The sequence below is a fragment of the Melanerpes formicivorus genome, unplaced genomic scaffold, assembly GCF_026170545.1.
Source record: "Melanerpes formicivorus ecotype bairdi unplaced genomic scaffold, bMelFor1.0.p_v2 SCAF_47, whole genome shotgun sequence".
Taxonomy (NCBI): Eukaryota; Metazoa; Chordata; class Aves; order Piciformes; family Picidae; genus Melanerpes; species Melanerpes formicivorus.
The window spans coordinates 1648404-1662807 of record NW_027142399.1 but is presented as its reverse complement, the minus strand read 5'-3'; the positions used below and the strand labels follow the sequence as shown (position 1 = coordinate 1662807).

The 14404-nt window shown below is 52.7% G+C and overlaps 1 protein-coding gene across 2 annotated transcripts in view; it reads right to left on the bottom strand.

The window, feature by feature from the left end:
- Positions 1 to 14404, bottom strand: part of SORL1 (sortilin related receptor 1) — a 59621-nt gene that overhangs the window by 39574 nt on the left and 5643 nt on the right. For both annotated transcript variants that reach the window (XM_068159988.1, XM_068159989.1), the window contains exons 2-11: positions 9434 to 9550; positions 9005 to 9130; positions 8316 to 8477; positions 6418 to 6485; positions 5935 to 6115; positions 3880 to 3981; positions 2811 to 2980; positions 2445 to 2637; positions 1101 to 1218; positions 513 to 586 (exon numbers count right to left, since the gene is read on the bottom strand). In XM_068159988.1, coding sequence (XP_068016089.1) covers positions 513 to 586; positions 1101 to 1218; positions 2445 to 2637; positions 2811 to 2980; positions 3880 to 3981; positions 5935 to 6115; positions 6418 to 6485; positions 8316 to 8477; positions 9005 to 9130; positions 9434 to 9550 — 1311 coding nt within the window. The remainder of the gene's footprint in view (positions 1 to 512; positions 587 to 1100; positions 1219 to 2444; positions 2638 to 2810; positions 2981 to 3879; positions 3982 to 5934; positions 6116 to 6417; positions 6486 to 8315; positions 8478 to 9004; positions 9131 to 9433; positions 9551 to 14404) is intronic.

Here is a 14404-nt window from a genome sequence, read left to right as displayed (position 1 = left end):
CACTTAATTCACAGCATTTAAATAGCTTGCAGATGTCAAAACACTGTCTTACACTCACAGCAGAAGGCACAGGCAGACCACAAGTACTGCCACAGACCAGAACCTCTTAGTAAACAGGATCAGACTCCCCACAAACCGAGGGCAACATCCTATTTTTCTGGAAGACCTTGGAGCCTCTCCAGCTACTCTCACATACAAAACCCTGGCTGTCAGCACAGTCTAAAAGATGCCCCAAGCCAGAGGCAAGTCCTGCTAGTTGAAGAAGATGAATAGAGGAGGGAGCTCTCCTGGATTTGGACCCCACCACCTTTACCATGAGGCCCATCTCCATGCCAACACACACCTAGGCCTTCATCTATTTTTGCCTTGGTCTCAAGGGATAATGATCACCCTCCAGCTGGAGGTGATCTTTAATGCCTTAAGGCTACATATCACTTAGCTACATTGCTGCCAATATTCTACTTGCTGCACCACTGCCTTGGCTGAGCTGGCAGGCAGAAAAGCAGCCTTACCTCTCTCCACCTTGCTCCAGCACTACTCGAGACATAGACGTTGGTTTTCCTTCCCATGTTCTTGCCAATGGAGCCTGGGAGCAATTGTGAGGAAAGCAAAATGATTGCTTAAAACAAAGCCAGACACCTCTAAGCTATTTTTATCTGTGAGCAAAATGACAGTGACTGAGGAGCTGATTCTCCACACAATAAACTAATTCCCTCAAAAGCAAATATTGTAAGACTATTAACAAGCCTGAAATGCAGCTGGGGGAAAACCTATGGCTGGAAGCATGCTCAAGCAAAATGTGCAAACATTTTCTTCAGTACAAGAGCAACAGGAATCAGATTGCCTGTGTGTTCAAAAAAACCCAGCAGCAGGGAAGAGGATCCAAATAAAGCAGGCAGGATTTCTCACATCACTGTGCTGCAGCAGAATAGAGATGCTGGAGCTACTGAACAGGGAGAAAAGGCAGCAAAACATAGAGTTTAGCTGCATCTTTGTAAGCTGCATGCACAAACTGGATTCTGCCAAGGTTGTCCTGCCTGGACAACAGTGCACCCCAACCCTCCCCCCCACCCCCCAAGCTGCAAGAAGGAAAGCAGCACCGGTGGCAATGATGAGTCCTGGCGCCGACTCCTTGGAGAGAATGGGCATCCTGCGCAGCTGGAAATTCAGCAGCTGGCTCAGGCGCTGGGCCAGGTGGAGAGAGCAGCCCTGGGAAAACTGGAAAAGCAAAACACAGCAGCATCACCCCTCTGCCCCTCACTTACCCATGCCTTCATCCCACCCAGTCCAGCCCTCTCCACTTGGAAAAGGGAGCAAGGACTCCCTCGTGGTGGGATCGCCATTGCAGCCTCTTTTGCTGCAGGCTTCTCCCCCTCTTGCCCCCTTGTGATAGTTTCAGGCTATGCCTTGAAAAATTTCCACAGATCTTGAGCAGAAAAGTAGTAAAATGTAAACAAACCACTACTGGGTGTAAAAAAGGAAAATAATGATCATTCTAAACAATCCCACATCTACCAGAAGACTTAGTTCCCAAATCAGTTTCTCTCTCTTCTTGCTTCTTCACCCTGGGAGAGATATTAACTTGCTTCTGCCTGACCTTGGCTGCATTGTTTTGAGTAAGTCTAACGTCCCTCTGCTCCTTTCTCTTCTCCTTTTTGTACAGGGGAGTAAGGGAGAGGTAGAGAGGGAGAAGCTAGCAGCTTCCCCTGGTCCTTTGGCCAGGGGGGGTCTTGTGCTAATTATTAATTGTAAATACCCGAAAATATTGCAAATATCATAGAATCAATCAGGCTGGAAAAGACCTCAGAGATCATCAAGGCCAACCTGTTACCTAATACCTCCTGACAACTAAACCATGGCTTCAAGTGCCATGTCCAGTCCTTTCTTGAACACCACTAGGGATGGTGACTCCACCACCTCCCTGGGCAGCACATTCCAATGGCAAACTACTCTTTCTGGGAAGAACTTTCTCCTCACCTCCAGCCTAAACTTCCCCTGGCACAGCTTGAGACTGTGTCCTCTTGTTCTGGTGCTGCTTGCCTGGGAGAAGAGACCAACCCCCTCCTGGCTACAACCTCCTTTCAGGTAGCTGGAGAGAGCAAGAAGGTCTCTCCTGAGCCTCCTCTTCTCCAGGCTAAGCAACCCCAGCTCCCTCAGCCTCTCCTCACAGGGCTTGGGCTCGAGACCTCTCCCCAGCCTCACTGCCCTTCTCTGGACATGTTCAAGTGCCTCCATGCCCTTCTTAAACTGAGGAGCCCAGAACTGGACACAGTACTCAAGGTGTGTATTTTGTACATATTCATTGCATTCCATTGCAGTGTTGCCTGTAAACACAGCTGCCATTTGCTTCCAGCTGAGCTGGTCTGGCCAATTTAATGTTGGGCCGGGGTGGGGAGAGGGAATTTCAACCCACCACAGCCCTGCCCCTTCCTGCCCCACGCTACCTCGCAGTCTATCTGCTCGCCGTAGCGCGTCTGTGCCGGGGGCTGCAGCGGCTCCCAGGTGCCGCCCTTGTCGAAGGTGATGACGGAGCTCATGTTCTCCTCGCTGAAGGAGCCGTTAATCAGGGTGGCAATGTAGACGCCCCGCACGCCTTCGACCCGGTGCAGGTCCGCAAAGGGCTCGTTGGCAAAATATCTGCAAGGAAATGCCAAAGGGGTCAGGGAGGTGCAGCCTCCGTGGATCTGGGGATGGAGGGACTGCGAAGCCCACAGATCACGGCAAGGCTCTGAGCAACCCCAGCCAGCATCGACAAAGGCTTTGGCCGATGTTCCTCTTTAGCGCAGCCAGTTAGGTGCATCCCACATTACCTGACCAAGGTGTCGCTTCCAGCTCCTCCTGGGCTGTAGTAGAGCACATTTTCCAACGACAGGGAGAACTTCAGGCCTTCTGCCTCCGAGATGTAGAGGTTGGTCCGGTTGTTATCGTGGCTGACACACACAAACACCTGATCCTCCGAGGCATCAGCAACATAATATTCCTTTGGGATGTCAATGACAGGCAAGCAGGTTTCATAGATGTGGGCATACAAGCAGGGTTCACATTTAGGCCAGTTCAGCATTTCCTCTTAGATGACTCAAAGTTTTTCCTCCCTCTACTCATTGGTAGTTTTTCTACTTGGCAATTAAGATTCTTCCCTTTGCTTTTACTTTTGTGTTTCCCCTCTTGAACTGCTCTCCTCTGCCCTCCACAACCCACTGGCAGAGTCCCCCAGAAGCAGCACTGAGTATCAAGGTCCATTTGCTCTTGATCTCTCCTGAGGCCAGGAGCATGTTGCAGCCAAGAGCATGCCCCCACTGTTCTGCTGAATGCCAAGAGTGCTCCTTGTGTTCCCTGCCATCCCCACCAGCCTGGGGGCACCACAGCATATCTGCTTCACAGATCACTGACTTTTTGCACACCCTGGCTCTCCCACTATGCTTTCTTTGCCTGCAGAGAAGATGGATGTTCCAGGCAATGCCTGTGGCACCAGTGTGTGCTCAGCAACCTGGCACCCCACACCATGAGGTAAGATTCCCAAAAGCAGAGCCAAAGCACAGAGCACTGAGATCATCATTAGCCCTTCTCTGGGTATGTGATGTTTGCTGCCAGCCCCTATCGGCAGCATGGGAGGAAGCCAATGGCTCTTTCTGGACAGCCTTCTGACACCTTCCTGTGCTTCCCCACAGGCAGGGAGGGTCAGAGCAAAGCACCATCCTGTGAACCACAGGATCGTCCTGTGGATGTTCAGCCAACCCCCGCCACGAGTGGGGTCATACGAGATCCCTTCCCAGCTCCAGCTCCCACAGTGTGTGGTGGAAGGCAAGAAAAGAGCTGCTGACATCTGAAGGCGTCCTTGGCAGAGCAGGGAGAGAGTTCCTCTGGGCAAGCAACACTTACCTTAATTGGGTGCTTGGTTACGAACTGTGCCACGCGCATCGGCTTGCGGTTGAAGGAAACCCAGAGCTGGACTGAAGTGGGCTGAGAGCTGCCTAGCAAACGCTGCAGCAGAGCAGAGGGAGACATTAGGAGTAGCTCTTGACCCCAAAATCACCTTCATCCCCAGTGGTAGCCAAAAGGCAGACTGGGGCAAACCACAAACCTCCTGCCTGGGGCTTCACCCGCCCTGCGTGCAGGCAAAGCATGGTAGCTGCCTAGGACTGACTCCAGGTTTACATCAGCAGAGAGAGAAACTGCCCTTGCTGGCCAATTAGGTGGAGGTAAGGAGGCTGGGTTTAAGTCTTTCTCCTTCTGCAGAGCAGTCCATCCTGTCCTTCCAATTTGTAATGATTTGTGCAAACTGAAACACACCAGCTGGGAACCCAAAGCATAAAAAAGCCGTGGGCAAGCTATTTTGCACAGGATGCTAATGGGAAGAACCTAAACCCAGATTTAGGCTCCAAAAATAAGCAGCCTGAGGTTTTTTTCCCCCTGGTGCTGTATAGCTAAGCAACCATGCCTCCCACGGAAAGGAGCTGGAGTCAAGAGCCCTGGGTGCCTCTGCCACACAGCCTGTTCTCTCCCCAGTGCTGCTCCTGCTGCAGCCAAGGTCTGAGCCAAGTGTCCACTTCCAGATCTGGGGATATCGTTTCCAAACCAGGGGTTTGCAGCTGGGCCAGCAGCCCTCTCAGTCTCTGGGAAGGTCCTGACTGAAACCTGCTTCACATTTTCAGGAGGCTGCCTGCCCAAGCCTGGTGACTTAAGCACAAGCCCCATGAGGAGAGGCTAAGGGAGCTGGGCTGTCTAAAACTATCTGAAGGGAAGTTCTAGCCAAGAGGGGGTTGGTCTCTTCTCCCAGGCAACCAGCACCAGAACAAGAGGACACAGTCTCAAACTGCACCAAGGGAAGTTTAGGCTGGAGGTGAGGAGAAAGTTCTTCCCAGAGAGAGTTGTTAGCCATTGGAATGTGCTGCCCAGGGAGGTGGTGGAATCCCTGTCCCTGGAGGTGTTCAAGGAGGGATTGGATGTGGCACTTGGTGCCATGGTTTAGTAGCCATGAGGTGTTGGGTGATAGGTTGGACTCAATCATCTCTGAGGTCTTTTCCATCCTTATTGATTCTATGATTATGACTTCTCTGCAGAGACACAGACCACCCCCAGTATCTCACCCAGCTCCAACAGCAAGCCTAAGATAAAATCTTTTGCAAACCACAGCAGACTTCAGATCAGGCCTGGAGCCAAAGGGATGGGCCCTAAGAGTGGCAGGCTGTTCAGCCTGCAAAAGAGAAAGCTGAGGGTGCTCTACAAACACATCCCCTGCCGGCACAGAACAACACTAAGGCTGTCCAGGGGGCTGGAGGTGACTCACTGCTTACTGCCTGGGACACCCTGCATCATGGTTTTGCAGAGTCACCCCTAAATGGCAGAGGTTGCTCATGAACACAGACTTGATGGCAGCAGAACTGGATGAAAGCAATGCCAGCACCTTCTAAAAAGAAAACTGCTCCTCAAAATCCATATGGAATAGAAGCTGCCCCTCTGGTGGCACGTCCCTCATCATCAAGAAAGGACTTGCCCTCAGGGAAAGCAGAGATGCTTTCTAGCTTCCTTTCAGGTTTGCCTGAAATTGAGCACAAGCACAGGGGAGCTCTGGCTGCAGAGGGACCAAAAGGCCATTCTTGCTCACCCACATCCTCTTTTCTTCAGCAAGCAAACTGAAACCCCAGCTTTCCTCCCAGGACAGAGCACGTTAGGCTGCTTGAACCTAGGCCACGTTTGATGGTAATCCTTCCTGACAAGCGGCCTCCTAACCACCGAGCTGCTCAGCCACATCCTCCCTTCCCATGCCACCCCCACCCCTCTGTCCCCTGCCTCACTGCTTTTCCCAGGCATCCTCTGTTTTTTTTTCCCAGGTCCCAGCACTTCACAGCCTGACCTACTTCTGCCCAGCCTGCTGAAGCGGTGCCGTAGCCAAGCATCAACCTCCGCCCTGTGCCTTGCTTGTGTCATACTCACCACAGACTTTGTTGCAAACATGTATTTGTCCCTGAGCTGGAAGTCTTCAACATCTTCCAGGATGATTTCTTTGTTTTCTCTGCTCTGAAAGAAATCAGTGCTGCGAATGACAGTGGACGCCCCGGAAGGCTCGTGCCGCTCGATGTACACCGTGTTGGGCTGATCGTAGGGCTCAACCCCCCTGGAAGGAACAACAAAGGTGCTGGTGGTATTACCTCAGCACTCACAGAGCAATGCAGACAGCAGCAGGTACCAAGGAGCAGGAGCTGGGCAACTAGGGACCGGGGTGGGGGGCAATGCAGAGTACCCCTGGATGCTTGTGTCAGGGCTGTCTCTCATCACCCCCACATGGGCAAGGAGAGCGGGGGGCTGCAGCTCACTTTGGCACCCACATCCTTGGTTTGTGCATGGCAGATAATGAGGCAAGAGGCAAGGAGGGAGAGAAGACAGGAGCTGGGTGTAGCACACAGGTGTGGTACGTACCAAGAGAAAGACTTGACGTGTTCCTGAATCATTATCCAGGTCTGGCCAAAATCATCTGATTTCCAGAGCTACAAGGACAAGTGAGAGATGCCAGTGGGACTGGGCAACCAAACAGACCCAATCCTTTAAGAGACCCAACCTCTGGCAGCAGAAGCAGGATGGACCTATGTCTACCACAAAACCATGAGCTCCTTTCATGATTTCTCTTTACATGGCAGCTGCCTGAAGGAACAGCAACCTTCCCAGCCACAGGAGAATAACCCCAACAGGAAACCCACTCCCTTTTAGTCTTCTAACAGGGATTTCCCACACTCTGTTGATCCACCTGGTTATACATCAGCTCAGAAATAAAACCAGCTTGTTCTGACAAACTTGTGGAGCAGGACAGCAAAGGTCAATATCTGAGTCTCCCTCTCAGAGGCCACCACAACCCCAAGCACAGCGACAGGGCTGCTGCTGCAGATCTGCAGGCATTAGCATGGCAAAGGTCAAGAGGAGAGATAGCATTGTTCATTGTGCCAACCAAAGCAGCAGCCATGAACATGCCAGCCCCTCTGCAGATCCCATCCCTCCAGAGCCTCATCTTCCTGCCTGTTCTTTTCCAAGCACCATGGTGGCATCTGAGCTGCAATTTTTGCCTCTTTTTTGCAGCTGTGTGGACACAGCCAGCCAGGGTCCAGCCCCAACACTCAGCCCAGCAGCCCACCCAGGGAAGGTACCACTCCCAGACACCTCTGTCCCCCTGAAAAGGCATCAGCCATGCCCAGCATGCACCCTGATGTGTGTGTACCCTGCTTGACTGCCCAATATCCCCCATTCACAGGCTGGGGTCAGCTGTTTCACCCTCAGGTTTTGCTTATGCTGCCTGTTGGAAGGTGCTGTCATTATTTACCATCTTTACCCAGCAGCTTCAGGGGAAAGAGAAGTTTTGTTTTCAAGAGGCAATTTGTTAAATAAGACAAAGCCAAACCACATGCCCACATGAAATACTGCAGAGGTCAGTCCTGCCTCAGCTGCCAGCACTTGGTGGTGAGTTACGACCACAAGTCAGAGAGATCAATACGGTCAGCAGCAGCCTGGATAAAGGACCAGCAGAAATGCAGGAAAAGGGAGAGGACATGTTTAAGGTAGCCATCCTGCAGGCACTCTATCCTCATCCCTCCAGAGGTCAGGAACCAGATGGACCATAGGGGAAGGCAGTGTCCTGGACAATTTGGGACAGCTCTGCACATAGCAATCCAAGATCAGACACCATGGATGGTCAAAGCACAGCTTCACAGATCGCATTGGGCTGGAAGGGACCCTCGACTGACACCTTGCCCACCCCCCCTGCAGTTATCAGGGACACCTCCAACTAGCTCAGGCTGCCCACAGCCACATCAAGGCTGATCTTGATTGTCTCCAGGGATGGGGCATCAACCACATCTCAGGACAAGCAGTTCCAGGATTTCACCACTCTCGTGGTGAAGAACTTCCTCCTGATGTCCAATCTAATCTCCCCTGCTCCAGTTTCAAACCATTTCCCTTTGTCCTATCCCTCCAATCCCTTCTAAACAATCCCTCCCCAGCCTTCCCATAGGTCCCCTTCAGATACTGAAATGCAGCTCTAAGGTCTCCCTTGAGCCTCCTCTTCTCCATGCCGAACAGCCCAAATTCTTTCAGCTTGTTTTCATAGCAGAGGTGCTCCAACCTCTGATCATCTTTGTGGCTCCCCTCCAACAGATCTGTGTCTCTCTCTTGTATTGGGGATTCCAAAGCACAAACCCAGGTGGTGCTGATGCAAGTCAGGGTAGCTCTCAGCCCACTCTAAGGGCCGTGGGACACCTAATGGGCCAGAGGAAATGCCACAGCAGGGCAGAGGCAGGATGCTGCCCTCCTGTCTAAGCAGAAGCACTCACCTGTTTTTTAGGATGAGACCTGTCAAAGCCCAAGAGCAGGCTGGGGTCCCTGCTGTGCAGGAGCAGGTCTGCTGCTCTGAAGGGAATTGAGAAGCCCTGAACATTGTTGCAGAAGTCGGTGGTGATCCAGAGGTACGGAGCAAAGGCATCCACAAAGATATACTGGGAAGAGAGGGACCAACGAGGAAGAAGGGAAGCAGGCAGTCAGCCACCTGGTCAGAGCAGAGTTCAGCCTAGCAGTAACAAAGCACATGTCCTGGAGAGGGCTTTGGGAGGACAAACTCTGCAGGAGAGATATTGACCTGTGCCTGCAACCCCCTCTCCTACCACGCTCTGATGCTCCTGAGCACCGCAGAGCCATACAGGAGGTACAGCAGTGTGCCCAGCACATTCCACTCTGCCCAGGGACCCCTGAGACAGCCCCAGGGGCTCTTCTGCAAAGCCAGAGGACCATGCAAAAATGACCTTTAGTCTCAATCTGCTGAATGGGTTTGTTCCTCCCCACTGCTAGTTCCAAGCCCCCTGCCATGGGCAGGGACACTTTCCACTAGCCCATCCAACCTGGCCTTGAGCACCTCCAGGGAGGGGGCATCCATTCTTTGGGCAACCTGTTCCAGTGTCTCACCACCTTTACCGTAAAGAATAAACTGGGGCTGGCCTGCAGAGAGCCCCCCTGGGGCCAGCCTTACCCTCCTGTTGTCAGCTGGGCTGTGGTAGAACTGGGCGATGGCCACCTCGCTGCTGTTCCCCTCCCCAAAGCTGAACTTCTCTGATATCTTCTTGAAACTCTTCCCATAGTCATAAGACACATAAACCTGCAAAGGAGAAAGGTGAGAGGCATAAAGCTCTGGGTTCCCTTCTGACAGATTTGGTCAACACTCAGAACACTAAAAGAAGCCTTAGAGAGGGCCTGAGCCAAACCTTTCAGAGCTCAACCCCACGGATAACACAGGGGATAGGAAATGAGGCTTTTTTCCTCCCAACTCAAAACTCTTGGGCCTTTCTTTCATCTTCCCATCATGAGAGGAAGGCAGGCTGCAGCTCAGCAGCCACTGCCATTTTACCTGGCACACAAGCAGAGCAGGCACCCCATGCCAGTGCCAGGCTGCGTTACTTACGTCGCTGTTTTTGGGTCCCAGCAAAGACAGACTGTCTCTGGCCAATGCCACGATCACATTGCTCTTCTCTCCTGCCCAGTGAACCACCATCTGATTGTGGGAGTCATTGAGGCTGACCTGCAACACCAAGGGAAAGGGCATCCTGATCACAGCCTTGCACAGCCAGAGAGCAAATACCCACTCCCATCACCCCTCCTCAGAAATACACAGACTGTGGGGAGACTTGTTCAAACCAGGGGCAGAAGTTAGTGCAGCAGGCAAAGAGCAAAGGAGCACTCTGTGCTCATCCCATCCAGATCCTGGAGGGGTTGGGGGAAGTGCTCGTGGACACACTTGGGGTGAGCTCAGCTCCAGCCTGGAGTGCTGAAATGCAACAGCCCCCCAGCTGTCAGATGTGTGTCAAGGGCTTTATCTTTCCACCTCCATCTTCCAAGGCTGCTGTGCCTTTGTCCCACTTCCATTTCTCCCTGCAGTCTCATTTAAAGCCTCCTCATTTAAAGCCCAGCCAAGCAAATCAAAGGCCACTCAGAATAACAGGGCTTGGAAACCTCTGCCAGTGTGACAGTGCCAGGGCTGCCATCACTTGTACCAAGACCACCACGGTGGGGTATGCAAGCACTCACTGCAAGCCAACAGTTAAAGAGAAAGCTTCCCTGGGGAGCTGGCATGGCCCCACATGAAACAGCATCTCTCATGGTCCTGTCAGCAAAATGCACCTGCTTTAAGGGCTGACTTTCCCCTTTATTCTTCCTCAAAGACAGAGGATTTGGGGGACAATGAGAATGAAAACTAAAACCAAGGAATGAGAAGTGGTTGCAGATGCAGGCTGCCTAGGTGAAGGGTCACAGGGAAACAGCCACCTTTCTACAGGGACTTCTCTACCCTGAAGGACACACTGGTTTCCAATGCAAACACAGCCAGAGCCAGCACTCCCTGTGCATTCCCTGGGCCTGGCAGTGCTGGTTGCAAGGGGCCTGTTCCTATGGGGAAGCTATCGCAGCATCGCTGCAACAGGAGCCAAAGCTGCAGAGCCTCTGCACAAACACAATGCCTGGAGCGACTGCAGGCACAGGCAGCACTGCCAGGCAAGCTGAGCAAAGTAGATTGGCAGTGGCCACAGCCTGGCCACGGATAGGCACCCCAGTGGCTGCAGCAGTGGGTACATGTGCTTGGACCCTGGCATGCCACCACAGATGGTGGTTGGTAACCCCTAGGCTCATGGCCTGGGGAAGCTGTAAAAATCCAGGACTAAGCCTTTCTCAGGCCCCTGATGCCCCGTGGCTCCTGCTGACCCCAGCATCAGTGAGGAGCTCCACCCGGGGTAAGGGGCTTGGTTTAACCTCCAGCACTGAGTAGTTAAGTACAGCACTTGGAAAAAACAAGGTCTTTATTCTGGAAGGGGGGGCAAGCAAAGCAGAAGCTCTCAATCCCTCTTATGCAACTGGCTCACACAAGGGGGGAAAAAAAAGAAAGAAATCAAAATGTGGCAGGGAGGCAGCAAGGAGCAGCCCCCAGGGCCAGTGCCCCCCAGCTGCACCCTGTCTGCCCTGTCAGGGAACCCCCCTGCGGGCAAACCCTGCTGTAGCACCCAGAGAGCAAAGGCAGCAGGGATGTAGGTCAGGCAGCAGCAGCTACAAAGCAAGGCAGTGGTAGCCTTGTACACCCACCAGGAAGAGAGCAGAGACTCTGTTTGAGGATGCAGGGAAACAGGACGGAGAAGAAGGAACTGCTGATACCCACTGAGACAGCACACAGCCTCCAGCCTGACATCCAGAGCAGCTCTGTGCTCCCAGCCCCACAACCCCTCCCCTCCTTTCAAAGCAGAACAACCCCAGCCAAACCTCCTCCATCTGTATTTTGGGTGCAGCTTCCATGGGGCTGAGGCTGCTGGCTTCAAGCCAAGGACTGTGTTTAAGGTTTTGATGTGATTTGGTGGGGAGGGGGCAAGCGAGGGGGAGCCCATCACTGCATTCAGAGACAGGCAAGCAACCCTGCCCAGCCTCCCTTCCTCAGGAAAGCCCCTCCAGATGGAAATCATCTGCTCCCCACAAGCAAAGCCAAGGTCCAGGTGTGACAGACCTGCCCTGCACATGCCCTCCCCAGCTCCCCTCAGCCAAAAGGGTTTGTTACCCCCTCCACCTCTGTGGCAATTTTAGCAGCACTTTGCTATTTTGCTTTCTGCAAGAAATCCAACACTAGGGCAGCTTCAAACCCAGAAAAAACACAGGAAACTTCTGCACCTTGCATTAATCTCACTAAGAAACCTCTGCAGCTTTTCCCCCATGATCTGAAAGAGACAGCAAACCCCTTCCTCAGAGCAGGGACACCTAGGAAATGGAGCAAAAGCACAGCACAGAGCCACCACGTTTGGGCTTGGAGGAGCCAGCTCGGTCTCCTTACTCATTAGGCAGCCTAATTAGCACAGAGCCCCAGCGTGAAGGCCAGACAGGCCATGAACAAGTTTTGGCTTCCCCCACAGTGCTGGGGGTTGTGCTGAGCAGGAGGTTTAGGAGCAAGTCTTACTAAGGGGTATAAGAAAGCAAAGCTGCCAGAAGGATGCCTTATGCTTTAAGTCCCCCAGGAAGGGCTCCTGCAGCATCATCTCAGGTGTAGGACCCTCACACATTTATCTCTCTCAGTTCCCAGCACGGAGCTTTGTGGGGACCTGAAGGGGATGGAAAACAGGACCCCAGGCTTTGCTGTCCGTGCAGCAGCACTGCATTGTGCCTCAGATGACAAGCACCTGCTGTTCTACCAACCAGGCTGCTCAGCTTTGCAGCACAACTGTTGTTATCACCAACACAAGTAACCCTCACTGCTGCCGGGACGAGGCTCATTTGGCAGCAGCCCACTGTCAGAGACTCCCCTGCCTCCCCTAAGGGGTGAAACCTCCCTCAAGAACTGGTTTAACCTCTGTATGGGTAATGTTGGAAACAGCATTTAGCATAAATTCCACTTAATGGGGAAGTGTTTTGGTCTTTGCCAAGTGATTAAGTGTATATGAAATATGCATGAAATTCTAATTTGTCCTCCTAATAGGTAAGGTGCCAAAGGAAGTCTGGGAGGGGGGAACTGGAGCCAAGACATAGCAGAGGCTGGCTGTATCTCTAGTTGACGTAGCTAATGCTGCTAACCTTTGCTCACACTCTATGTTTATTTTCTGTAACAGTCTCTTCCTAGGAAGAAATGAATCCCCTGCAGAAATGGGGTGAGAAGAGAGCCCCTGGAGCTGCCTTCCCACGGGAGCATACCCCAGAGAGTATGAGCTCCCTCCTGGCTAAAAGGATGAGGCTGGGAAGGAGAATGCTGCCTGGATGCACAGTGCTGCACTGAGACAGCAGCATTGCCTCACCAAGCCTACCGAGGGGATGCCCATGGGTAGGTGAGCAGACCCAAGAGTGTAGTATGTGCTGCTGGGAGGCACGAGGCTAGAAGTGCTCCCAACCCAACATTTCTTGGCACCTGCAATGCCTAAGGCAGCAGCTCCCCTTCCTGTCGCATCCCTCTCAGTTGTTTATCCAGCACTGAGAAGTCAAGGCAGGAATCTGGTTGCCAAGCTCAGCAAGTGGTGCTTCACCCTTCACACGTGACAAACTGCATCTTTAGATAAAGCCCTGAGCTTTCAAGCGGTGGAGGCTGACCAGGAGATGAGCGACTCTGGCTTGGCCATCTCACCGTAGTTACTCACACAGCTGCTGGCTGGCTAGAACAGCAGCAGCTCAGGCCTTCCCATCTCCAGAGGACTCTAAATCCCAGCCTTTGAGCCACCAGCAAGGCCTAGCTGCTCTGTGTGGGAAGCACAAGTTGCCAACGCAGCAGTGCCACGGTGAGCTGTGATGAACCCCAGGCAGAGACACTGCACACTGCTGACTCAGAATGGAACCTGGCACCTGCACATGGTGACAGCCAGCAGGACAGCAGCAGGTGCTGCTCCTGGCATTGAGGGGGCTTAGGAGCTAACTGTATGCACCAATGGCTTTGCTTTGTCAAAAAAAATAGTGCCCCAGCCATAGGAAATGGACCACAGCTCAAACCTGGTGCTTGCTATTCATCAGGAGGTGACTACTTGAGGGATGCTGTAAAATTGAGGGTGTGCAGAACAAGGACTCCTCTCTGCTCAGGTAACTGAAAATGGGATGCCTACAAACACACACAGTACTTATCATAGAATCAGAGAATGGTTGGAGTTGGAAAGGCCTTGAAGATCATCCAGTTCCAACCCCCTCCTGCCATGGGCAGGGACACCTTCGACTAGCCTAGGTTGCTCAAGGCCTCATCCAACCTGGCCATGAACACCTCCAGGCATCCACAACCTCCCTGGGCAACCTGTTCCAGTGTCTCATCACCCTCACTGTAAAAATCTTTTCCTAATCTCCAGTCTAAATCTTCCCTCTTCCAGCTCAAAGCCATTCCCTCTCATCCTATCACTACAAGCCCTTGTAAGAAGTCCCTCCCCAGCTTTCTTGTAAGCCGCCTTCAGGTACTGGAAGGCCAAGTTATAGTTCCTAGGTTATTACTAAGTCTCAGTAAGTCAGAGTACAGGAGAGCAATGAGCCTCTGAGGCTTTCAAAACCATCAAAGATTCACCAGCAGCTTGGACCTTGGCTTGAAGGCTATCAGCAGATGCTTGCAGAAGAGGAATTGCTGAACATTGTACACCCAGCGGCGAGGGGGAACGAGGATGGAGCTAAAGAAAGCTACTGCTGAAGGGAGTCAGAAGGGAAGCTGCAGCTCAGTTAGCACATGGCTTTAAAGGAAAGGTGCTCTCAGCAGGCTCCTCATCATTTCAGCTCTCTGGAAGCTACAGTGGACAAGCCCCAGGCCTTTGTGTCCCCGTTTCCTCTGCCTCCCCCCTGGCAAGGCTTACGCAAGAGGCCGGCATCAGGGATGAGTCGAGTGTCACGGGTGGCTACTGCACTCCCGGCACGCCACGTCCCCCGTGCACTCCCACTAAAGCTTCATTACCCTACC